Source organism: Engraulis encrasicolus, chromosome 14, assembly GCF_034702125.1.
Source record: "Engraulis encrasicolus isolate BLACKSEA-1 chromosome 14, IST_EnEncr_1.0, whole genome shotgun sequence".
NCBI classification, from domain to species: domain Eukaryota; kingdom Metazoa; phylum Chordata; class Actinopteri; order Clupeiformes; family Engraulidae; genus Engraulis; species Engraulis encrasicolus.
The window spans coordinates 52,725,368-52,752,876 of record NC_085870.1 but is presented as its reverse complement, the minus strand read 5'-3'; the positions used below and the strand labels follow the sequence as shown (position 1 = coordinate 52,752,876).

At 40.4% G+C, this 27,509-nt stretch overlaps 1 protein-coding gene across 1 annotated transcript; it reads right to left on the bottom strand.

The window, feature by feature from the left end:
• Positions 1 to 5,070: 5,070 nt before the first annotated feature.
• On the bottom strand, positions 5,071 to 26,172 carry dennd6aa (DENN/MADD domain containing 6Aa). Its single transcript, XM_063216101.1, has 20 exons — positions 25,761 to 26,172; positions 24,698 to 24,736; positions 24,572 to 24,614; positions 21,818 to 21,930; positions 21,329 to 21,409; positions 20,279 to 20,384; positions 19,445 to 19,524; positions 19,068 to 19,127; positions 18,610 to 18,665; positions 16,517 to 16,639; positions 16,216 to 16,311; positions 15,664 to 15,758; positions 14,641 to 14,706; positions 12,793 to 12,857; positions 12,575 to 12,664; positions 12,169 to 12,222; positions 10,414 to 10,523; positions 9,927 to 10,029; positions 8,650 to 8,724; positions 5,071 to 7,368 (listed from the first exon to the last, which is right to left on the bottom strand). The coding sequence occupies exons 1-20, from the start codon at positions 25,980 to 25,982 to the stop codon at positions 7,234 to 7,236; spliced, it is 1,812 nt and encodes a 603-aa protein (XP_063072171.1). The 5' UTR covers positions 25,983 to 26,172; the 3' UTR covers positions 5,071 to 7,233.
• Between the last annotated feature and the right edge of the window lie 1,337 nt (positions 26,173 to 27,509).

Sequence of the window (27,509 nt, the reverse complement as noted above, 5' to 3'; positions counted from 1 at the left end):
TCACTTTGAATTTGATTGCCTCAGTAAGTTGATTCATATAGGCATTTGTTGCCACTGGAGAACCTTTTTTTTTACTGAATCCATTGATATATCAAGAGTTGGAATTTGACCCACCCTCCTACAGGCCTCTGCTTCAATCTAACCCTATATTATACTTCTGAAAAAGTGTATGACTGACATATTTTGGCCTATATAATTCATAGGAAAGTAAATTATCCATTAAAAAAGTGTATTTTCTAAATCCATATGGCGTCTACATAACACCAATATAGACATATCCCAACATCACAGACATTTGCATACAGCACCTACCTATACAGATTAGAGTAGATTTTGCCACCTCAAGAACTCAGTAGCTCAACTGTGTTTGATGGATCATTAACAGTCAATACGTTAACCCTTTGTGAACCAAAACTGACATCAGGCTCTTTGATTATTTGTTATCCCATTTTAGCCTTAGCCCTTTTTGGGAAAAGGTGCCCTCTGCCTATTAAAACCTAAATATCTCAGCCTCCGAAGTTGCATTTAGAAGCTAGGAGCCTCATTTTGCATTAGAATTTGTTCATTCAGCTCTAACATACCCACATTGTAAATAAATTAAAAACCTCAAATCTGAAGAGCCTGAATGCAGCATATACATACAGTATGTCCTTGGGATTTTGGCCCATTTCACCGTTGAAAATTGTTCCAGCTGTTTTTGTGTGGATGTTAAGCATGGACCTTCATATGCGCCACGCACCCATCAAAGATTACTTGATGTTGAGCGAGGAATGGGCCAGCTCCAAACTGTTCCCGGGTCAGTGACAGAAAAGGGTTTGCGCAATGAGAAACAAAGACATTTTGATTTTGGTGGACTTAGAGGGTAATTCGCTTTATCCTTATTCTCCATCTATTTTTGTACATAGTCTTCTCATCTCCTGTATTAATTAGTGTTGCACCGATACATTTTTTTGGCCCCGATACCCGACTGTGCAGTATCGGCCGCTGCCGATACCATACCGATACTACTCTGTTTGAAATGTACATACAGTATATACAGCAGAGGCGATTCCTCTTTGAGTACAAGGGAGGCGCCGCCTCCTGTCCAAAATCACGGAGAATAGTATGTAAACTAATGCTTTACACAACGTAATAACAGTGCTATTTCAGACCCAGCTCCATAGAAAATGCATGTGCTCAACTTAGAGATGAAACCAATCTGTTAAAAGATCCCGAGGCTCGCACGAGTTTTTTTCCGCTCATGACAACGCAAGCGAGTCGAGTCTCAATGGACTTCAATGGCATGTGGGATTGTACGATTTTTCAATGGCAAAATGCTAAACGGTCATTGGCTATTGCCGTGAAATTTTTTTGATTTTGAGACTGAGCCTCACTGGGAGTGAATGGAGAAGAGAGAGGAGGGGGGAGGGACCGGAGACTGGAGCTCCGACTTGTGATTGGGTGAACCCCGTGTCAGTAGGCTACAGTAGTTGATTTCATTTCGAAATGCGGATATGTTATTAATTTGACTGAGAAGTTTCGTCGTGGTAACCAGTGGGGAAGCTGTTCATTGCGGTGTACTCCAGTTTCGTGTACATATTCTTGTAAATCTAGTGACACTAGTGTTGCGAATAAAGTCTTAATAGTGGCACGTCCTTATCCTTTTTAATCTCCCAATTCAAAAGTTGAGGTTGCCTACTTTTCGTTAGGGCTAGTTTGCAGAGAGCTATGCAAAATGCCAAGCATTGTGGATTAAATTCTGGCGAATTCCAGTCGTCCTTATGAGGAGAAAATGAATATCAAGGAGCAGAGCAGAGCACTGCCTAATATTGACTTGGTGAAAAAGGTAGGGAAGAACAACCGTTTCTTTTGAGCTTTCATGGTGTCTTATCAACTGGTTAACTGCCAAGTCCCGTGAGTGGCGAGTCCTTGTTTCCTACTGTGTTGGCAATGTCTGGTAAATAATTAAAGATTTTGCGACCTCTAGTGGTAAGTTAAGCCGTGCACCCAGTAATGAACAAAGACAACGAAGGCAAACTAAATCACATCATTATGTGGCGGAGGTAGGCCTAATGATAATAATAATAATAATAATAAAAACATTTCCCTATGAATAGGCTACAAGGGGGATAATGATTAATGATTAACAAATTTGTTTCAACAAGAGTCCTTTAGTGTGTGAGGCCATATGTGGCTCAGGACCAATGTAAGATGTGTGTCAAAATCCCCCCCCCCCCCCCCCCCCTTATTTTTGCGTTCTGGACATATTGTAATTGAACAGCCTCCCCTGTTTGACAGACTACCAGCCGCCACTGATATACAGTATATGAAGAGTTGCATAGATTACTACTTGGATATAACATCATTGCTATCATGGCTTTGTCAGGCTGTTGCCTACCTTTGTGAAACAGGAAAAAAAAACTACTGTAATACTGTACAAAGTGAATCCAGTAGAACTTTTTATACTTTTTTAAATACCTCTGATATAAAATAGCTAAGATCAAGGCTGGCTTTAAGTGTCATACGAGCATCTGTAAATGGTATCGGTACCGATACCACCATTTTAGTGCAGTATGGTGGCCCCGGCCGATACTGGTATTGGTATCGGTGCAACACTAGTATTGATTATTGTAATTCTCTTCTCTTTGATCTTCAACAGAAAACCCTTCTGAAACCTGGCTGCAATTGGTCCAGGGGGTACTAAGAAACTGGTTCAGTAGTAAGACAGTGAATTTGATTTTAACACCATGGTCCCACAGACTCTTTCAGAGGTACTAGCGAATGGTTTCCATCTTAACATTGACCTTATTCACTGGATCAAGGACTTTCTGAATAGCAGAGCTCAGTGAGGCAGAGGTGGCTCGTTCCTCTCTGACACCATGACCACATCAATGGGTTCCCCACAGGTATGTTTTATCCTCCCTGCCTTTTATTTTGTTTACAAATCATGCACCAATGGACATTTTATTGAACATAGGGATGATACAGCTCTAGTGAGCCTCCTAGAGCAAACCCTGTATCCTTTGAGCCAACCAGTCAGTAGGACTACTACGCCTGGGCCATTACTGAATATACGACTAAAAACAAACAAACCAACAAACAAAGAAAAAAACATCCAAAAGCAGTAAGTGGTTAAATAAACACTTCACTCTCAGTTTATTTAGAAATAAAAAAAATATCCATCATGATTGGCTATAACAAAGAAATACTGTTGTTCAGCTGGAATAGTCATGTGGTACTACAGTGTATTATGGATACAACAGCTAGCACTGTTAATGCCAACAGAATTCATCACTCAAATGCAAAACCGTATCTGTGCTTTAGTTGCCATGGTTGTAGTTTTTCACTGTTAAGATGATCAATTAAAAAAACAAATCCAAATAAAAATTACAGAACAGTTGCATGTTGCATATGGGCCCAGTGGTTCTATGAAACACAATTTCATTTCATTTCACTTCTAGACTAGTATAGTATGAGAATATACTCTCTATATAAAATTCAAGCATGTTAAAATACATTTCTCTTTAAATACAAAATAAAAGTAGTTGCCCAACAACCAACAGTCACAGGTTCTGTTCAGTCGCCATTCATTTCATCCTGGTTTCCACACCACATAATTCCCATCATTGCACATGTGAATTCATCATGTACTCCACACAAAAACAACTCGTGAGAGAAGTAGAGTCTGATACAAGTTAAATCAGAATGTCTCCCATTCAATTAAACTGCAAATATTAGAGTAGTTAAAATCTTTGGTGATTTTCACATTCCATGTTTTCCTTCAAAACAAACATCTAATGACCTACTCTCTGCTTGTGTTGGTGTTCTACAATACATCACACTAGCCACAAACCGTGTGATGTGATTAAGACATCTTTAACATTGACTTCACATTTTGTACCACTGAACATTTCGAGTCTACAAATTCATTGGACAATTGCTTTCATGAAGGTTTTTGAGATTGTTAAAAACCTGAGCCCTTAGCAGGCACACTCCGAGAACACAGTTCCTGTGACCAGTGCCATTTCCAAAGGAAATGATGTATGTTATATACTATATACTATATCTGTATATAAATCGTAGGGCAGGGGTACAAGGCACTAGTATTAAAGATGAGTCTAAGATCTTCTTCAACCCATATCTTAACCCAGTGGTTCCCAAACATTATTTTTGCCTTTTGCACCTAAGAATATCCCCCTCCCCCAACCACATATATGTATATGTATGTATACATTATTATTAATATTGCTTAACTCTAATTTGATATTCACAGGAAAAGTAAAGACATCTATCGGCCTTATATGTGAGTACTATTACTAACTAATTTATGGAGTCATGTTGACTATTAACCCGTGTTTTCCCCTGCTTTTATTTTGAAAGAAGTACACAATGTCTGCGACCCACCTGCAGTATCCCTGCGCACCCCCCTGGGGTCCCGGACTTCAGTTTGGGAACCACTGCTTTAAGCCACAGGCAAGAAGCTGACAAAACAACATACGTATTTAGAATTTTGAGTTTCTGCAGGATTTTTAACAAAGACTTCTATGGGAGCTGTAGAATGTTCAGGTAAAATTCTAGAAGTGGGGGAAAATCCTTGCTCCTCAAATGTGGATTTAAGCTAGTCTCAGATGTCAGTGCATACATCACAAGTATAGCATTGTTAATGTGCTCAAGCAAATGCAAGGACCTTGAGAAAAATGTCATAAAACAAGCAAAACTCGAAAGTGCAACAAAGTAAACACGGTGTCAGCTAGGCCAGCGTAGATCAGTGCCATGGAATTCAGAGTTGTGACAACCGGGGTACAGGGAGTCAGTCGGTGACATGATTCACACATAGATTCAAATAATTCTAGGCAGCAGCTTTTTTTTCCCTCTAGAGACTAACACAGAATCACTGCATAACAAGCAAAGATGAAGTAACAATGAATGAAAATGAATTTACGTTTGCGGCACTTTCTTTGTTCAATGTTCGCTTCCTGGAACTATTTTGGAAATGTCAATAGCGATTTGTGTGTCAAAAGTTCCGTGAGCCGCCATTGTTGTGTAAAAAATGGGACACAGAAGTCAATGGTATTAGCACAACTCTTACGTCCATGGCTCTGGCATGGCTCAACTCCACCGGTTAAAGGTGGCAACTCCTCTTTTCTGTGGAATGTACATTGCGGTATGTCTGATAACTTGGTTACACTTAACTTGACGCCGGCGTTATATGCATGACATGATCGTGTCACAGTAGTGTTAGAACTGTGCCATGACAGTCATAGATGAGGCATAAACTATCAATGTCATAAACGTTTTATGTCATGAAATGTTGACATTATTGACATTTGTCTTTACCAGAACAGGCATAAAATGTTTATGACATGGACATAATGCTTATGACACGTACATGACTGCATCACAACACTGTTATGATACAGTAATGTCATATCTATGACGCCAACATCAAGTAAAGTGTTACCAATAACATCAATAACATCAGACACACTTATCTGTTGTCACTGATGCACAAGATAAGAACATACAAGTGGATAATCCATTAAGTACACACAACAACCAACATATAAACTTTTTACTACATAAAAATATGTCAAATCCTCTCCTGTGAGATACACGAACAGGAATATGTTTTGGTATGTAAAGAATATCTCAAGCCTTAAATGCAGATGTTTCTTGAGGAATTAAAATATAATAACTGTCGAAGTCTATCATGATATACCCTGCCCTGGAAAAGTTAATTTTCAAGATTGAGTTGCTACATCAACTATATAGCCTAATTCACACGGGATAAATATTACCTATGGACCACTGGTAATTCGCAATTACCCCCGCTGCTGTGTTATTTTGTGGCTCATTCGACTGGATAAACAACAGTTTGTAATTTACACAATAATTCAAGAAACTTCTGTCTGTATCTCTGTCTGTTCCACGCATAACTGCCGCAGTACTGCACCGAATGATCTCAAATTCGGAAGTTGACTTTGAGGTGGTATGGCAGGTTGCAGAGCAACGTTTCACGCCATTTGGACATGAAATACTGAAGATATTCAGTATTTCATGTATTTCAGCTGGTTAATTTGGGTAGGCATCTCTCTCTCTCTATATATATATATATATCTCTCTCTCTCTCCGTTCCATGGTCAATCTCCATGCACCATGCATTGGAGCATGCATGAATAAAAAAATCTTGACATGTTTGTAAAAGACTGAAGTCTGTTGTTTAGAACTTCGAAAGGGAGCATCACGGTTCTGTGAGCGAAGGTCGCAAGACAGGTTTATGGCTCTGCGTATCGCGATCCTTCGGTTTGATATAACAGCCTTAGTCCGTAAGTATAATATTAATCTTGTGTGAATAGGGCTTTAGAGAGTTGATACACCCTTGAATGTAAACGCATGAAAGTTTCGGTTAGTGTCACTTTTTATCAAATCTTGACATGCTCATTTACCTTTAGTGTGCTCAGGTCATGTAACAACAACGCAACGTCTCCATAGACTCTATTTGATTACGAATTAGCAAACGACTATTATAGAACTATTGCAAATCATGAACCTGATTTACATTGCTTCCCCATGATACAGAATAGTGATTTATTATCACAATCCATAATAGCCAGAACTAACTAATAGGCCTATGTTTAGTTTAACAGGTAGATTTAAAGGGCTTTAACCATTTTGGAAAAAAAGTGATGACACCGTCAGCACTAAAGAAACAGCTTTGTCACAGCCAGCCCCAGGTGAGTTTGTGTGCATGACATCAAGCCGGTACTGCTTCTTTTGAACCCCTTTTATATTTGTGCAGAGTCAGTCAGCGCCACTTCACTCTCGGTTCTAAAAGTCTCTTTGTGTGTGTGTGTGTGTGTGTGTGTGTGTGTGTGTGTGTGTGTGTGTGGGAAATGTCTTGAAATCATTAAGGAGCTCCTCCCACCTACATATACATCCAGTTGGAAGAGCAGCAATTACACCCAGCAGGTTGTTTCATAAAGTGGCTGCTGTTTTATACAATACCCCCTGCAGATCAATACTGCCCTACCTGTCTGAAATATGTAGTTTGCCTTTGTACACTGTAAGCCTTTGGAAGCCAGTTAAACTTAAATAGGTAGGTTGCCCTGCTGCCTTAAGTTTGTAAGTTAACTCAACTCAAGGCTTTCTGAAATTGCGTTAACTTACAAAACTTAAGGCTGCAGGGCAGCAACTTACTTTTTTTACGTTTAACAGATTGCAATGTTTTACAGTGTATAGACGCAGCAGGTTGTTTCATAGTGTGGCGGCTGGCTTATGCAAAATCCCCTGCAGGTCTTCCGGCAGCGAGAGGATGATTGCCTCGATATGGGACTGGAGTTTGGCCAAGGTGTCTGCTCGGACTGGGAGCTGCTCATCTTCAGCTTTTATCTGAGACACATCACACGCCATCCACCCAGAGAAGAAGAAGAAGAAGGGGGGAAAAAAACGAATGATGAAATTCCATCCTCCTGGATCCCTCCCACCCACTCCATCCTTGCTTTGAGCTGCTTCCTTCTGGCAGAAGGTTCAGACTAACTTTGGCCAAAAAAATCAATATACAAGCATTCCTTCATCCCTAATGCTACACAGAATATTCATTTCTCAAATTACTCACAGAACCACATGCCATCCTAGCCTGGCTCTCACCGACGGTGCGCGTGTGTAGCTCCGGAGCCCCCTGGTGGAGCGGAGCTACACACACACTACCATCTGGTAGCGCTGCCATTACCATGCTCTTCTCGAGTAGAAAACAAACGGAGCATTTATTGCTTAAATATCAATGCCAGCTTGCATTGATGAGTCACTGGACAGATTATATTGATTCTTTAGAGCTGAACAGAAAACGTTTTTGGAGTAATCTGTTGGTAGTGGGTTGCAATAAATGCACCATTTATTTTCTGACTCGAGAAGAGCATGTTAAAGGCAGCACTACCAGACGGTAGTTTGTGTACAAACACGCACTGTCTGTGAGGACCAGGCTAATGCCATCCACCCACAGAAGAAAAAGTAAAAAAACAAAACAAAAAAAAACAATCAAACAAATGACAGTGAAACTGGAGACAATACAGCTACATGGATCACACGTCATCCACCCAGAGAAGAAGGGGAAAAAACTGGTAACATTTTAGAATAACAGTCACTTAACTAGAAATGCACTCAGAGAGAGTAGATCTCCACCAAGGAAGCTGTTTGATAGAACATTTGACTATGTTTTTCAAGTCTTTTTGCCTTGTTTTTGTGGAGAAACTGGAATGGCAAAATTCGCCCTGTCCCAGAATGGAGAAGAATCTTTTAAAAATTCCTGGATCTGGATCGTGATCTGGATCACCACCAAAATATAACCACTTGTATCATTTCCAACAACTCCACAAAATTTCATCCAAATCCGTTCACAACTTTTTGAGTTATCCTGCTGACAGACTCAGACAAAAAACAGACAGACAGACTAACAAGAATAAAACATTTACAAAAAATCTGTCTGCTGTGTTAACATAGTATTTCTTACTCATATACATAACATTTGTAAAGCAATTTGTTGAAAATTTGTTCATCATTTACAAAGCGTTTATAAATCTATTTAGGGGACTTATTCTAAAGTGTTACCAAAAATAAAATAATCAAATGTGAGTGAAACTGGAGACAATGCATATACAGTACATGGAAACCTACCAATTTGTCCTTGAGCTTCAATACAAGATCAACCGTCTCCACTTCAGTGTGTTTTTGAATACGGAGCTGAAGATCCTGTGTGTATACAGGAGCAAAGACATAATACATAATCACCAAAATGCACAACACTCAAAATAGGCTAAAACATCATGACCCATTTATTAGCAGAGTAGATAACTGCCAAAATACCCCAGAATAGAACACTTTGGTATGCAAACATTAAATCCAATTCATTCATTCATTATTTCCACAAATTTTTATGTACTCTTTCAAATAATGTCACTGACTACAGTAAAATCCAAGATGGCCGCCGTTTTCAAGATGGCCACCCTTTCCTCTTGTAAATAAGAACAAGAATAGTTCACTCAATGATAAGCATGGCATTTGGCACACATGTTCATTAGAATCCACTCTTCCAAAAAGGATTATTGGCCAAAGGGAAATCCAAGAAGGCCGTCATTTTTCAAGATGGCCACCTCCTCCACTTGAAAGTAAGGCCAAGAATAGTTCAGTTAATGATGCAAGTGTGCAATTTGGCACACATGTTCACTAGAATGAAAAAAGGACATTGGCCACAACAACATCTAAGATGGCTGAGATTGTTCAATAGAACCAGCCATGATAACAAGACTTCAGGGCAGGAAGTAGCGCCTGGAGAGACAATGCAATAGTGTGCACATGTCCATGCACAGTGGCATCTGTGCCCCTGTAGTTACCTAATAATTGAGTTCTTAACTAATGGGATATTGTTAAGCTGAATTTTGGTTTATTTTGGTGTACATTAGTTATTTAATTTGTGGAAATATTTATTTTGTTTTGCTATGATTTTTCTGTCAACCTGTCGCAGCCCACCTAGCACCCCCTCATGGACCCCCAGGGAACTCCTCCCCCACTTTGAAAACCGATGCCACAGTAGTGTGTGCATGTCCATAACATTAACCGGCTTTAGAATGGCCGTCTATGTGCATCTGTTCTTAAAACAATTCTAATCATTTGCATATGCATGGAAGTTGAATTACATCTTCATTGTCTGCATTAGCCATTGATAGGAGATACACAGACAAAATTTGGTGTGTAACTATGTGGGATGGGCGTATAGAAGCGAGATGTGAGCTTCTGTGTGAAACCGTACATCCGTAGCACTCCTTTTAGCAAAACCAATGCACAATACATTTGATCACAGTACTGGATGATCACCTAAAAAATTATGAATTAACGATCCAAGGCGAGCTTTTAGTTCAAAGCCTGGCCACCCAAAATGTTTTCATCTTAATCACCTCTTCACATAGAGCCTCTAGGTGCAGGGCCTCCAGCTTCTGCATCATTTCTTTCCTGCGGTTCCGGAACCATCCATCAAAGTTTGGCGATTTTAGAAACTGCCTACAAAAAAAAGAGCATACTGAAGTGCTTACACAGTCATGTAATTTCATGACAAATGTCTGAATGGCCCTCATCTCAGTGGTGAATTTCTCAAAACCAAAGTTACTTACTACATTAGCTACTTTGTTGTTTTCAATGCATTTTCCCATTGGCAACTACCGAAGTTGCTAACAGGCTAACAACTTCTCTTTTGAGAAACTCACCCCAGGTTTGGCTAAAAGAAGTGGTGTGATAGACTGTGAAATATGTTTAGTAGTTGATTTCCAGAATTGTAATGTTACATAATGTCATAGTGTCAGTGAGCTCCAATGATCTGTCACAATCAGAGAGACTTCTGGAGAAGCAGTTAACCTTGAAATACTTTAGCCAAAGGTCAGGCAGTACCTGTAGAGACCAATCCAGTCTCCTTTAAGCCGGGATGTGAGTTGAGGGCCAGCCTTCTCTAGTGTTTTCATGAATTCTTCTTGGAGGAAAGGTCGCAACTGTGGAGGGCTCTGTGGAAGTAGGGATGTCAACAATTAATCGAATAATTGACTTTAGTCCAGTAAAACATTAATCGATTAAAAAAATGAATTGCAATTAATTGCCAACACGACTGCCAAGAGACCCAGGTGAAATGGGCATGACGAGAGGTGTGTGAGGATGTGTGTGAAGAGTGGGAACATTTCAATCACCTTTGTATTAAAGAATATAAATAGCAATTCATTAAAATTTTGCTTTTTTTTATTTTTAATGATTTTAAAAACATTGGGAAATATTAAGATTTGGGGGAGAAAAACGCTGCATATCGATTAATCATACGTCGATCAATAAGGTCAACCAATTAACATTTATGAATGAATCTATAATTTGCATCTGTGTTGTAGTAAGGAAATTATGAAAGGACGAAAGGACAACAATAAAACAACCACAGAAAACAGAGGAACCTGAAAAAAAAATTCTCAGGCTCCATTCTCATATTTGCATTGATTTTAGGCAGTTACCCTTCGTCAGAAAGGCAACCATCTGTCCGCCAACAGAGCTTATTGACTGACTGTTGTGCTGTCAGTTACATTGGCTCCGTTGCGTCCACCAAAATTCAGAATGTTCCAACTTTTCAGGCTGCAATGGATTAACCTGGGGAGTAGGGCTGGGCAATATGGAGAAAAAAAGTATCTCGATATATTTGTTCAATATCGCGATATACAATATATGTATTCCAAAGTTTTAATTTCCCCCTAAAAAGGCAAAAATAATAATACTATTTTTTTAAATAAATAAATAAGTAAATATATAAATATAAATAAAAATAATAATAGATTGACTATTATTTATTTTCAAGAGTTTTAATTGACTGGCCATCAAGCCATCAACTCTTAGTTTTTGAAGCCACTGCTAGTTGAGACAGAACTTTCGGGATTAAACTGCCTTGGGACAAAACTGTCTGTTTGTTTGATCTTTACAAATGGGCATGTATAATAGACAGATAGACTTTTATTGTCCCCAAGGGGATAACAGCGCAGAAATGTAATTGTCCAAATTCAACAAATTCATACCAATCAAATTGTTAAAGGGGCTCCAAGTAGGATTAAAAGTTAAATGAATCACTGTCCCGAGTCAGCCAATGGTTATGTGAAACATCAGTAAGTGAATGATGACTCTCGCGACCACTTCCACGGACCGCTGTCAGAAAACCCCGAATGGAACTTTCTGACAGAGCGATCCGAACAAGTGTCGTGGGAAACACTTCTCGTACGAAAAATCGCTTTACATACTGTCTTCAGATTTGTATCAACTGCTGCCATTCCGTGATGAAAAACATTCTCACAGCGAGTTTATTTGAACAGCATTTTTTCATTACGGTGTAGATTTTGAGACAGGCATGCCACGGGCACCGCGCAAACGACGTCATCCTACCTTGTGCCCCTTTAAGTAAAGCTGATGGGCCTTTGTTGAGATGGTATTTTTACACAAAGTGGCTTTCAGGGATGGTGTCAGTGTGAACGATTAGGGGTTTCAGGTGGATGGAGAACGTGAATCCTGAACTGCCTGATGTACAGTTATGTCCATGTCAGTGTGAACAGAAAAAAATTCAGTGTTTCTGGCAGGAGCAGAATGGAACAGAAAAAAAAAACCCTGAAACTTTATGAAAAAAATTACCTTCCAGGGAGAGATGGTTTTCTGTAAGGGCATCAGACTGGCAACATACCGCTCCTAAGCAGAAGTATGACATCACTGTTAGCACCTGGTGTTTGGTCATCCAATTCATTCAGGTGACTAGGACCAGAGGACCTTTAACCTATGAGAAGGCTCACTACCATTGGCTCCTATTGTTCCCTCAAAAATGTGCAGTTCCACCTAGATGGCGACCACGGGCAAGTGATGACTGAGAAGCCTGAATGAGCCAATCGGGGCTAAATGATAAAACTTCATGAGTGAGCCTTCTCATACTGTAAGTTACCTGTGTAAAGGTTCTCTGACTAGGACTTGAAATCATTACTTTATATTATTTTACAATATTTTATATTGTATTATTATTATTATTATTATTATATTATTTTCTTACCAGGGGAATGATGAAACTCTGGGTAAGCTCCAAGAAATATCGCCGCAGAATCGCATTCTGGGCTGCGGAGGGACGTTTCTGCTGAACACCCTAAAAGAATGGCAAGGACAAATCCATTATGGATCTACATAGTGCTAATTGTATTATGATATAATAATAAAAAAGGCAAAATGAATACATGGAATAAAAACATTTTCTTTCCAGAGTTCTTGACTAACCTTCTGTAGCTGTTTAATGATGTCCTCATCTTTGTTCAAGAACGGTTTGTATGCACTGTACACGCCTTCAAAAGCATTACAGAAAAAGTTTGTGAGAATAGCATTTGATACAATATAATATAATATAACATAATAATGTAATAATATAATGTGAGAGTATAATTTGTAATGTTATAATAATACATAATAAGGCTTTACGGTTTATTTTAGTCTCACACCTGCAGGTTTCAACCAAAATTACTCATGAAACTCTTAACAAAAATGATGTAGTTACAAAATAGAAATCTGCTCTGCCTGCATATAAGAAAGGGGGTGCTGTGGCCCTCTGTGCTGCTAACACACCTGAAACAGAGCCGTGGAAGTAAGAGTTAGGCTAATCCAATTGACCTCCATGCTCCATTTTTAGGGGCCAAGCAGCGAAGCTGGCGAAGGCCCCTTGAGTGTTTCTAGGTTTTCTTCTCTATTATTCTTCAACATCTTTCCTCTCCCTTAGCAAGTCTATGGCAGCCCACAGAACCGTACATAGGAAAATGCTGTAAATTGGCACACACATTCGGGCCCGGCTCAGCATTACCCACAGCAATTTATAGGTCCCCAGCCCCAACGCTCTAGCGCCACCAGTAGGTCAAAGTTGCAGGTACATTTCTGCTTGTAACTTTTGAACCGCTGGGCCAATTTTCATAAACTTGGTATCCCTGGAATCCTTGGGCTAAGACGAATCCAACGCACCCTATGACGTCATTTTCCGCCAGGATAGTTTTCCCGCCATTTTGAATTTTATGAAATTCAATAAAAATGCTATTTCTCCCACAATTTCTTACCAATTCGCCCGAAACTCGGTATATAGTATCTCTGGACTGATTCCAATATGGGGTCTCAAGGAATATTGGATATCTTATATCGTTTAGCCGTGACAGCCAATCAAAATTGTTGTAAAAGTGGCAAAACAGGAAGTGAGGTCATATCTCAGCAACTGTTTGTCGAATTAGGCTAGGATTTCATACACAAATAGCAGTCCATCCCATGTCCTACCACACAGAAAATCACATCCCCAGCTCAAACTCTGTAGCGCCACCAGCAGGTCAAATTTTTAGCTACATTTTTGCCTGTAGCTTTTACACCGTATGCCTAATTTTGAAAATAATACTATCACTAGAATCCTTGGGCCAAGCCAAATCCAACGCACTATATGACTTCATGTCAATTGGAAGAAAAAAGTCCGCCATTTTGGATTTTGTGAAATTCAATAAAAATGCTACTTGTCCCACAATTTTGGTCAGAATGCCCTACAAAAGGGTACACTTCATCTTGGGACTGATATGCTTTAGGTTATTCAAAGAATTTTGGACACCTCTTGTCGTTTGCCGGTGACAGCCAATCAAAATTGTCATAAAGGTGGCAAAACAGGAAGTGAGGTCATATCTCAGCAACCGTTCGTCAATTTCTGTTAGGATTATTTGCACACATTCTAGTCCATCCCATGACCTCCCACAAAGAATTCCAGACCCCAAGCTCAAACTCTCTAGCGCCACCAACAGGTAACAGGAAGTGAGCTCATATCTCGGCAGCTCTTCAACGGATTCAAACTAAACTTGGTTTACGTGATCACACTCCCCTCCAAGGAATGCACACCAACATCGGCGCGATTTGGACCAAAGGGGGCGCTGCAGTTCCTTCTGTTGCCGTGGCGAGTCTGGCAAGTTTACTGCTTGGCCCCGCATTGCTGCTTGCAGCTATATTTACACAATGATGTTTCTATGAATCCATGAAAAAAACCTTTTAGTGTTAAACCCAAAGGTCTTCAGTGAACGACAAAAAACAAGTAAATCTGAATGAAAGATACTCTACCTGGTTTTGAGTCTAGAGTTTTCAAGTTCTTCAACTTCTTCACCTTCATCTGTTTCGCCATCTCTCCTGTATTAGGGAAAGGAAAAATGTTTTTTAAAATAAATAAATAAACAGGAGTTCTATGCTACTCGAATTTGAAATTTCCTTTTTCTACTACAATGTTGTCATCATCATTTTTTAATTATATTTTGCACTTCTTTTAGAGAGAGTGAAAACAAATTCCTTGTATACATTGGCCAATAAAGTGGACTTTGATGACCGATCCAGCCAAGGCCCCCATCCAGCTGCTCCATCAAGAGTTAATCTAACCTAATGTTTCTCAACAGGGGCTCTACCTCCACCCCAGGGGGCGTTGACAAGGATAAAGCTGACAGGGGCTGTTGCTTAGTTGCCATTGGGGGGCATTTGTCCATTTTTTTTTAATAGTAAGGGGGGCACATTGGCAAGGTTATGCTGAGGTCAAGGGGGCATTGGGAGGCTTATGATGAGGACCAGGGGTGTTTTATTCAAAAAAGGTTGAGAATCACTGCTCTAACCAGACCCAGTCGTTTGTCGTTTGTCATTCTCACTCATTTTCTCATACCTTCTCTTTATTTCCTGGCTATTTACACTACATTGTAGATTCCCACAGAGGGGAACGGGGTGCCTGAACACATAAATTACGTGCTTAATAAAAATATAAATTCTAGCAGTTGTCCAACAGCAATGCCAGCTGTCTATGTACCTGACGTCAACACGACACAACCGATGGTCCCACACGTGTCAACAAGCTTATTTTTTATCTATTTTTAAGTAAAAACACCCAGTCAGTCAGGTTTATCTTAACTGAACTCAAATGTCTTCCCAATAACTCATTAGAATTGTAGAACTGAAACTTCAAGATGTCTTAAACCTTGTTTTAGGCATTACTCTAAGTAATAACCTTAATCCCCCGGGTATCAATAAAGTCACCCTACTTTACTGTAAGACACAAAAGTCCTTAAAAGAAAAGAAAAGAAAAAAATGGGTGAAGATAAACCTTACCTGTTTGTTTCATGTCTCCAATTCGAATGATGTGCGGCCAGTGCTGAAGAGTTTTGGCAAAGAAGGGATTCGTCACACCAAGAATGACTGACGGCCTTCAGGGAGAGAGAGAGAAACAGAGACACAGATAGGTCGTTTTTTGGTCTCAGACGTCAGGTGGCGCTTAGATAGCCCACTGAAAATAAACAAGGGTTTTGGGAACCAAAGGTTTTGTCACACCAAGAATGACTGATGGCCTTCAAGGGGACAGACAGAGACACAAACACAGGTGCATTTTAATAATGCTGAGTAAAATCATGAAAGTGGTCCCCAACAACGCCCATAATCCTAAACATGAATTTACTTACCCATACCATCATTCACTACGTTTTATGTTTGTAAATGCATGATGTTAAGTATATTCATGTAAAAACCTAACACTGTAATTATTTTTTGAAGCACAGTAAAACACAATTGAGTATGATAATATGTTATATCAATACTTTTTACATTTTCAATTGATTACTTTTTCAATTGATTTATTGAGGGAATGTCCATTAACAGCATACTCACGGAGCTTGTGTTCTGGTGGTGTACTCTTTGAACTCACTGTCGTGGATAGTGAAGTATGGCCTGAAATCACTGCAGTATCGCAGTGGAGATATGCAACTGGAACACAAAATTAGTAATAAAAACGAATTGCCAGCCACATTAAAATCAACAATACCAAGAGGAAAAACATTTTGTCCAATTTTTACGATTTTTGAAGTTCTGAGTTGACCGGTATGTTGTGTGCTTAAACATTTCAAGGCCAATCAGAGCATAATACTACATTCAACAACTGCCCTACGAGTAGCCCCAAGACTTATCTCACCTGACCAAAGCCAGAACGGTGTCGGATGAGTCTGATGGAGACGGGGCCATTACCACCAGTGACTCCCCCAGCAAGACCAACTCCCACAACATCTGAATGTGATAGAAGACGGGATGGAAACATCTGATGGGGGGGGGGAAACAACAGCAAATGATTTTTGCAATTCACAGTATAACAGTTCAACAGTATACTACCAATCTCACTATTAATTCAGAAGCAGAACACAGCGGTCAAAGAGATAAGCTTCACTCTCCTATCAGATGGCTCTGGGCAACAGTATACAAACTCACTGTTAATTCAAGACATCAGTTGGTATCTGAATATAGAGAAGATCCACCTTTTCATGTACGAAAACAATTTTCCGAGTCATAAAGATTACTTAGTATTTGTGTAAAAGCTAACATTTCTGGCCTAGCAGTGGCTCTATCGCCTGGGCACTGTTCTGATACACCGGCAACACAGGCTAGAGTCCGGCCCGGGTCATTTGCAGAGCCATCCCTGTCTCTCTCTCCCCACTCACTCCTGTCACCCTCTATCTGTCCTGTCACAAAAATAAATGTTTAAAGTGGAAATGAAGCAGTGACCTAATATAGGGGTCTATAACACCAGTAAGATAAGCCAGCAAATATGTATTTTTTTGAAGTCTGAAATTTAAGCCGTTAATAAAAAAATAAAGCACAAACACGTAACGTTTCTGTTAACGTTTCCAGCCAACAGCGGGTGACGTCAGGCGAATGGTAGTCTGCTATTCTAATGCTGTTATGATAGTAGTGAATTAAACATTAGGGACTTGCGTGGCTGATTATGAGCTTATTTGCTTAACCCAAATGAAGCAAGAATACGTGTTTGGGTGGGACAGAACAAATATGAGGCATGAAGGCAGACAAGACATCCCATCACATGAACCACAGGTAAACAAGCAGCTTTTTTTTTGCTAAGGTGACAAGTCGCTAACACATTTTGGTATGAGCCAACATGATCACTATTCATAATCGTGCGATGTCGTGCAATGTTGCAGTTCCCTACCTTCATCTTCCGATTATTTCGCCAACATTTTCCAAGCACCTGAATTAGGCTACTTTGACATCTCGGTGCCCACGTTTATCGGTGTTATCCAGTCAACAATAATCCAAGGCAACAACGCTATTCCAGCCAGTTTGAGGATGCATCCGCGACTTCAATAACATAATAGCTTACTACAATAGATGCAGCTACTTTAAGCATGCCATAACTTAATGTAGGCCATGATAGTTTAACGTGTCATTTCCCGTGGCATCAACTTCAAATCCCCAAAGCTCCTCCAACTCCGAGAGCGAGACGAGAGAGGGGATGGGATAGCCACACACACAGGCTGCGTCCCTTCCCTTCACAAAGCTTTCCAAACTTCCTCCAATTTTGCAAGTTATTTTCTATTACTGAATTGAACCACATAGCCAACTTAAAGACATGGGCTTTCAGATTAGCGTCCAACAATGCAGGAAAAAGACGTTATTGGTGAGGGTCTGTCACTACAAACCTATGAGATCGAGCAGCCCCAGTCCTGACTCCTGTCCTATGGTGGATGCAATGGGTGGATGGCTGCAGCTATCCCACCATGCTCGTAGCAAAGGCTTTTTGACACAAAGTGATAATGACACTTGGCATTTCTCTTTCATCTGATAGTAGGTATATAACATAGAAAACCCTGGGACAATGTAAAATGAACCCCTCGTCCTTCTTCAATTTTACTGCCACGATTAGAGTCAGTTAGCGCTGTAGTTAGCACACGCTAACGTTAAGTGAATGGAAGGCTACATTAGCCACCAAGTTCTACCATTCGCGTTACGTAGGCGGCGAACATGGCTGCGCCCTTGTGGCGAAACTCGGTAATAACATGTCATTTTTCAGCCAAACTACTTTAAAGTCCAGTTCAACGAACATCCATTCGTTTATGAAAATAAATAAGCCGCCAAAAAATGATAATAGTTGTCAGTGCTTCATTTCCACTTTAAAGCCTAAAAAAACATTTGTGAATGGGCTGCATAAATTCTGAAAAGAAACGGCTAAAAAATATTACACAGAGCACCTTTAAAATTCAAGAAATCAGTTAGTACCTGAACAAGTCCACCTCGTGTATCGTGGGCAAGACGATGGACACCAGGCTGTCACTCTGTGAACACAAGAGATAAAAATGTAAATAAATAAAATAAATCAATAAAATAAAAACAATAATAAAATGGCTGTCAATCTGTGAATAAAAGTGTACAATAGGAGGTTAAAAAGAAAGAATAAAATAATGCTGAAATGGCTGTCACTGTGAACAATAATAACAATTTTGTAACACAAACATCCTGGATCGGAATCACCACCAAAATTGAATAACTTGCTCCTTTTGTCATTTCCAACAACGCCACAAAATTTCCTCAAAATCCATTCATAACTTTTTGAGTTATCCTGCTGACGGACAGACATAGAAATAGACAAACCAACACGACCGAAAACATAACCTTCTTGGTGGAGGTAAAAATGTGTGTGTAGACTGCTGCTACTCAAAAATAATTGTGTTAATTACCGGCGTTGACTGCACCAGCTGGGAGGTTCCAGGTTTGTCATAGCATGTAGGTATACGGAGCTTAAGAAAGCACAAAAAAGTTAATATGTTGAAGAATCTATTCTGTACCAAAAGTGTCAACAATAATAATAATAATAACAATAATAATAATAATAATAATATGTGACTTCTTGCCATTCAAATGTTTTGAGAACATACTTTTAAACCTCTATAAAAATGCATTTTGCAATGCAATTCAATGGAATACAAAAATGTCAATTTCCCAAAATGGATATATCTGATTTTGGAAAGAAGCTCTGCATATATATAGAGGGCTTTTGTGTGTTTATATTTATTGTACATATATATACATTATTTTTTAAAGATAGAGAACTCACCTTCATGACCACTCCCATGATGGGCAGATTCAGAATTTTTCCCGGAGAGGGTGTGGGCCAGCGATCGATGTCATTACAGGCTGAGAGACATTAGATCATACACACGTGAGAAGAACATGAGGCCGAACAACACGGCTTCCTTCAAGCATTAAAAATGTTAAGCTCAACCCTAGACCCTCAAATAAATAAATGTGCAAATAAGGCCAATGGACAACTCCTACAATTTTCTTTTTTAAAATTACATTAATTACTAGCTGTCGGACTACGAATATTACCATCATACACAAGTTATGTTAACCAAGCTTTTTTGTTTTTAATGTAGTGCTTGACTTCCCAACCTATTCTAACTTGGGGCCCACATGAAATTTTCACAAATGTTCGGGGCCCACTTCAGATCCAATCAACAATACAACTCAAATAAATAGTCAACAACACAAACACAAACACACACACACACGCACACGCACGCACGCACACACACACACACACACACACACACACACACACACACACACACACACACACACACACACACACACACACACACACACTATTTTGAGAGAATGATTTCAAGGCCCACTTGGAATACTTTCAAGGCCCTCAATTTGAGAATCACTGATGTAGTGTTTTATATAGAATTACAGTATGTAGCAGTCCCAAAAAACAGGGCTCTTACTTTCTCTGGGCGCTCTCTCTCTCTCTCTTACTCTCACAAACACAAACACAAACACACACACACACACACACACACACACACACACACACACACACACACACACACACACACACACACACACACACACACACACACACACACTCTAAGTCTAAACCCACCTGCTTCAAGGCAGGGTTCCTGCTTCTCAAAGTACTCTGGAGCAAGCAGCTTCAGCAGGGAGTGAAAGAAGGTCACATATGGAAGCTTGCTGACCAAGACCAGGGACTGGGCAAAAGACAAAATCAAATGTCATGAGAATCAGCTAAGTTCCCATATTTAACTTTCATAGCCTTTACCAATCTCACTAGTGAAAAAACACACAAAACACCAAAACACACAGTCTGGCCAAAAGAATAACCCTAATAACACTAATATGCTGCAGGGCACTCAATAAACTTCTGCAATGTCTGGATGCATTTCCATCTAGCATTACATTAGGTTTTCACCTGGGTCTTGTATTGATGATGTGTAAAAAACTCCAGCACCTCCCAAAGATTCTCAACGAATTCTGGCCGACATAAATAAATGTGTTATGCTCTCTGTACCACTCTGGGACAATGACTTGCTTCTCATTTATTACACGACCACATGAAAAGACACATCCCGTAGTCAGGTAAAACCACTGGTCTGGTCTGTTTGCTGATGCCCATGATTTGACCCTTCACAATAACTAAAATGTTTGGTGTCTAAGCTACAGTATATACTCAAAGAATGAGCACAGCCGACTACCTGAATATAGTAAATTAATGAATAATAATAAATGAGTAATGAATCCATGAATGTTTTTTTCCTTTCCTCACGGCATGGGCATATTCCAAGATCACAATGCCAAAGACTCATCAAAGGCTCAACTTTTAGCAGCAGGGAACAAGAGACATCCTTTTTAGACATGGATTGGCCACCAGATAGTCCAAATCTCAACCTCAGTGAGAATCTATGGGATATGCTGGAGGAGGCTTTACACAGCATCCAGGCTCTACCATCATCAACAAAAGATCTTGGTGAAAACTAAATGCAACATGGGAAGGAAATACATCAAGATATCACAGAAGTTTATCGAAAAATTACAACACCAACATGCGGTGTAATCAAAGCTAAAGGCGGGTGTGTGACCTTTTTTGACCAGGCTGTGTATTAAATTAATTCATAAAGAGATCCATATTACGTACCTTCTGAAAGTAGCCCCTTTTAAGTGACTTGTCTCGCACCTGTCTGAAGTACACATAACCATAGAAATGTCCCTGGTCTCGCTAGAAAGAGTAGAGTAACATTTATTAATACCGTTGGAAAGAGAGCAGTCAAGCAGCACAGATAGATCCACAATTTACAAGACATCACAGACATTCTTGCACAGCCTATTAAACATAAAAACACACACATAGGCAACATACACTGGCCGTAAGTGGAGATTTGTATTCTTTAATCCAAAGGTGATTGAAATGTTCCGACTCTTCACACTCCTATTCATACACACTTAGTCATGCCCATTTTCACCTGTGTCTCGCCAGTCGAGTTGGCGATTAATTGCAATTCATTTTTTTTAATCGATTAACATTTTAATGACTTAAGTCAATTAATCGATTAATTGTTGACATCCCTACGTCCCACCTTTCTTTTTCTGCAACTTATCTTTGTCATTAAAAATCCACGTGACTAACCTTGAGACATACGGGCGCATCCCGATCACAGCGGTCCAAGAAACACCCTAACGACGACTGCCTTCCTGATGCCTGACGGAAACGGAAGCAAAACTGTGTGTCACCTAGGCAACCTGTCAGGAAGAAAGAAACAAACAGGGCAGTCAAGTTTCACACAAACTGATTTGGGATGTACCGAATCCTGATTTTTAATGGTCTGCCGAATACCGAAACCACTGCTGAAAGTTTAGCCAAATCTGAAACCGAATCCTACTCAGATCACCGAAACCGATCCCCGCCAAGAAGGTTGAATTCGGCTGAATAGAAAATCAAATCTTGAATTCTATTTACTGTACATCCCTAAAATTGACCACCAGTGCCATCTGTTGAGTAAAAGAAATTCACAGAAAAATCAATAAATAAAACTTCAATCTAAATTTCAAATGACAATTTACTTAATATGAAACCATTTTGAACTTCTGAAAGGCTTAGTAGTATCGACCCATTAATGTCATAGCCATCATCAGCATCCACTCGTTCAAAAGTTAGGACATACTGTAAGATTTGGTGCAAATATGTCTGCTAGTTCAGTGTCCTTAGTTCAGATGAAATTAATCTTTTTTCAATTTTGGTGCAGTTCACCTTCACAATGTACAATTTAATAAGTGGACCAAAATCTGTGAACAAAGTCACGTGTCCTGATGTCATTCAGCCTTTGGTCAGGAACAATGTGGGCACGTGTATGGACCTCACCCCACCTCACCCCAGAACATCAGACCCAAAAGAAACCTATTTCAATATGGTGTTGTATTGCTCACGCTACCCCTGACTTGTCAGTACCTGGTGATGCTGCATTTTTTGGCTCAGCCCTTTCCGAGCTATGAGCGATTATAATGGGAGCAGCCTATGTTTACATTAAAAACCTTCTTAACATAGGCCTACTCCAAATATTATCCCAAAAGATATCGCTGTTTGCTAGTTGTTTGCTCAGGTTGCATAACTTTTTGGATGTTATTAGGAATAAATCAAGATGGTTATGTAAACAAACTCTGCCCCCATTACAATGACCAGGATCTCGGCAAAGGCTGAATAAGAAAAAAATCTCTCAGGGATTGACAAGTCCAGGGTAGTGTGAGCATTACAACTGCATGTCGAAATTGGCTGAAGTTATCCTTTAAGGCAGGGGTGGGGAACCTATGTCTGGAGGGCCGTTTGCGGCCCTTGAGGCCGTTTTATCCGGCCCCTGATATAATTTTAATGTTATGCAGCTTCACATGAAATATGACATATTTTGTAAAGAAATCTTAGAAAATACATTTGCAATACTATGAAGTTATATTCAGTGGACCTAGAGAAGGTGGGGTCTGTTTTAAAGGTGACTGCCTTCAATATAGGCCTAAAGTGAAGGGGGAAATCCTGGTTTGTGTTCATAGTACGGCCCTCGGATGAATTTGAAGTGGCCCTTCGAATGAAAAAGGTTCCCCACCCCCAGGGGTGGAAAGTAATTACATACAATTACATTTACTCTTACTCACATTACATTTTGGCCCAAGTAGTTTTACTTAATTACATTTGAACCTGCCTTGAGTAAGCTTACTGAGTAAATTCTGATAGGTAGAGAAAAATGAATTTAAGGAAATCATCTGCCAGAAATGAAGGAACCTGTGCATATTTATCATTTCACATACATTAAATGATCTATTTTTGACTAATCAATTGCATGATTATCCAGCGCCCATCGGTATCATGTCACTGGTTTGACAGCCCAATAGTCGGCAATGGGCAGACCCTGGGCCTGCTTATTATTTTGATTCTGCTCAAAATTCCATGACCAAGTCAGTCTGGCAAACATGGGTATTTGAAGTTCATATCCGTCTCATTATTGAAGACAATAAAAGTTTAGTATTTAAACTTCCCCACTGCAAAACAAGCCAGAGGCAAGAGTGGCCTGATTGATCGTTTCTACCATAACGAGGCATTTGATACACGTAGGTGCAGGTTGAAGGCCCTCTGAGAATACGGTGCTCAGGGCCAGGTCAACGCTGGCAGGGTTTTGTAGTCACGATAGCCAGGTTATTGGAAGATGACTGGTGCAGAAATAGACAGAGGTCACGGAGGGCGCTATTCAAGAAGAAAAATGGAATTTCTCGATAGAAAAGCTAACTGAAAGCAACTAAGTAACTTTTACTCAAATTACATTTTGAAATAAGTAATTTTGTACTTTACTCGAGTAGATTTTCAAAGAGGTAATTTTACTTTTACTCTGAGTAGATTTCAAAACAAGTAATGATACTTTTACTCAATTACATTTTTTCTGTACTCTTTCCACCTCTGCCCACCCCTAAGTTAACGCCAATCGAGCAGAAGCCTACGGGAGGCAAGACAAGGCTATCTTGTTCAAATTGGAGGCAAATATCATGACAGTGAGCCAAAGCAATAGAAAAAAGAAAAAAAAGAGAAAAAAAACATGCTGTGATGGTTAGGGAGTTTGACTGAAGCTCACAGGGTTGCAGGTTCAATCCCCTCCCTCACCAATCCCTTCCTCCCTCCATGGCTGAAGTGCCCTTGGACAAGGCACCTAACCCCACACTGCTTCAGAGACTCTAACCAATAACCTGTAAATAGCTCTAAGTCGCATTGGATAAAAGCGTCAACTAAATGTAATGTAAACCAATAACCTGTAAATATCCCCTTAGTCGCATTGGATAAAAGTGTCAACTAAATGCAATGTAATGTAATGTAGCGTAATGTAACAATGAAAAAAGATGCCATTACCTGAGTTTGAGTCCGGGAAGGAAAGGTAACAAATACTGGTTTTCTGTAAGAAAAATATTCCCAGGATCATTTAAAGAATTTGAGGAAAAACATGTAAATGTATACTTTGTACACTGAACAACCTACCTCTTTTTCAGTCAGTTTTGAGTGGTGTGGATAAATCACCTGAAGAAAACAGATATTATAACAGTTATTACACAAATTGGCAATAAAGCACAATTGAGGACTTCAGTAGGCCTATAGATTCATTTTATCACATTTCATTAGAGAGTAAATTCGTTATGCTTCGTCTCCTCAAAACATATTAAAAAGGTCTGTGTGTGTGTGGTTTTGGCCAATTAAATCACGCATCAAACACACACCACATTTCCAGACTGGCTGTGGCCTTTAGATCAGTGGGTTACAGGTTCACACCCCTTCTACTTCAATCCCTGTCTGAGGTGCCCTTGAACAAGGCACCTAACCCACACTGCTCCAGGTACTGCAGCCTTTTAGCCTGTACTTTAACAGCTGTAAGACACTACAGATACAAGTGTCAGCAGTGTGTGAATGTGTGTGCTGCATGTGTATTTTCCCAGGCTATCCTGACAGACTTATACACACTGACTGGTCTGGAGGCAGGGGCGGAGCTATAGGGAGGGCGAGCAGGGCACTTGCCCCTGGGCCCAGGGCCCTCCCGTATTGGTGGTGGGGGCCCTATTGTGAGCTTGGCAAGCTGTATAGGGGGCCCTATGAGTGTCCTGCCCAGGGGCCCTTTGTGCAATTGTTCCGCCACTGGTCTGGAGGGTTGGTCAGTCTGACTAGTTGTTTTGGCTGTTAGGCTCTACTTCTATAGACTCTGCTTCTGGTTAACCTGGAAGCTGATTAGCTGAGCCACGTCTGGTCACTGTCTGACTGCAGATTTCACCCAGTTCTTACTGTCGTTACCACATAGGTCTGTGGTTGTTACACTCTAGGAAAAACACAGCCAATGGCGTGTGTATAACATAGACACCCACATTTCATTGGCATCAATACTTATGCTAGAAGCCTCAAATCACTCTCACTAGCATGCAACGACACAGCTGTCGGACGTGACACTAGCATACACCATCCGTGTCACCCAGGACACGTTCACCAGCAGAAGAAGGATGCAGTTCCCGATGCATCAAAAAGTCATTGCTATGCATGAACATATTCAGATATTTACCTCAACTGCTTGCCCAAGCTCGAGATCAAAACCGACGACGCAGATACAGTGGAGCCATGCAGAGAATCGGTCCCATGGCAGGAGTAGCTGTTCAGATTCCTCCTCCACAACAGGCCCGTCTCCCGGCATTTCCTCGGCAGGAGAGACACGGACGTCCTGTTCCAATATATCCTCAGACTCCTCGATTTGCTCCGCTATCTCCTCGGCCGTTTGCAAAGCCATAGCAAATGGCTTATGATTTCGCTATTGTCTTAACAACAACTTTAGCCCGAGTGAACATCAACCACTTCGATGTTTCCCTCTGTAGGCTACAACAACAGAGGACTGGAAGTCTGACGTCAGTGACGCTGTTTCACACGCAGTGCAAAGGGGGCAGTCTTTCGTATGACGCTGCATCTGACTAGATTCTGTAGATCTATGGTAGATCTGACTGCAGGTGCATCCCAATATGTGACCTTGCCTCCTCCACTTGCCTCCTCCACTTGCTTCTCGTCATAATGACATCACTGACAACAGCATTATATTTCAATATCTTGCAAAAGCTCAATTGAAAAGTCTTTTTCTCATTTGCAATTGGGATGGTGAATGAAAAACAGTCCCTCAAAAGTTGTTGTGGCGAGGCTGACAGCTGGGAAACTTTATCGTTTTCTCCACGGAGGAGGGGCCAGGAGGCGGGACGAGGAGACAAGCACAAGTGGAGGAAGCAAGGACACATATTGGGATGCAGCACTAGAGTTCACGCCGCCTCGTCCGGGATGGGCAGAGTTTAGGTTGTGCGTACTCGTGCACGACAGCTGAGGTTGGCGGCGACGTGCACGAGGGTGGATTTTCTTTGGTTAGGTCTGGGTTATATGGCTCGTTCAAAAAATCGAGAATCCCCAGAAAGCCGACCTAAAACCTCGGGAAAGTAGGAGTGAGCATTTGGTGACGCAATGTCAGATCGATAATTATCGAGGTTGATCTCTGGCGGAAGTAGCCATCATTTGCATTGACGTCACAATATTACGTAATCGATTTTGCTGGACGGCAGAAGTACACATTCGTACATAGGAATTATATGCAGACGAAGACAACTTTGACCATAAAATACCAAAGAAACACGTAGTTCTTGTATTTTTTTTTAAACGGGATATGTACCTGGCGTTATCAGGCTAGGTTGGCCACGGTGGATGTGTTCAAATCATAGATTTATTCAAATGTATTCTGCTCCACTAGATGGCATAACGGGAACGGGCGGTACGAGAAACTGGGAGAAGAAGAGAAAGTTGTTGCTTGCTTCCAGCCATGAACTTACTCTGCCTGCGATGTATTTTTTTTTTATCCCGTATTTATTTTCTTCAGTTAAGTTGTGAACTTAAACCAAACCTCTGCATTGGCAAAATAAGCACATTTATGCACCGTTTCTTCATTGGTGGCTGGGCACCGCGGCTGCATCCTCTTCTTCGTGGCATGGCACAGGTAAGATAATGCTGCTAACCTAACTTACTAGGCTACAAGACGCACGGTACATTTTGTGTCAGGCATTTCGCAAAGTGGTGTTTTGAATAGCATATCTTTTCATCTCAGATGTATCTTGTAGGTTAACTTGAATTCTCTCGCTTCGTTTCATCCAAGTGGATTTCATTGTTGTTTCAGCCACGTCTGCACAATGTAGGCTATTGTGAAATATAATTCTATATCTTATCTTCTGTTTACATGTCCAATATGTTCATTTGTACTGTATTATTATTGACCACTTATGTTACCAGT

Bases quoted from the DNA above. Each gene is read 5' to 3' on its own strand.
- dennd6aa (XM_063216101.1), bottom strand. From the start codon at position 25,982: ATGGCTTTGCAAACGGCCGAGGAGATAGCGGAGCAAATCGAGGAGTCT. The intron at 24,737-25,760 runs GTAAATATCTGA...TGTTTTCTTCAG, and splicing joins AGCTTGGGCAAGCAGTTGAG to GTGATTTATCCACACCACTC. The intron at 16,640-18,609 runs GTACTAACTGAT...CCCCCCCATCAG, and splicing joins CACGAGGTGGACTTGTTCAG to ATGTTTCCATCCCGTCTTCT.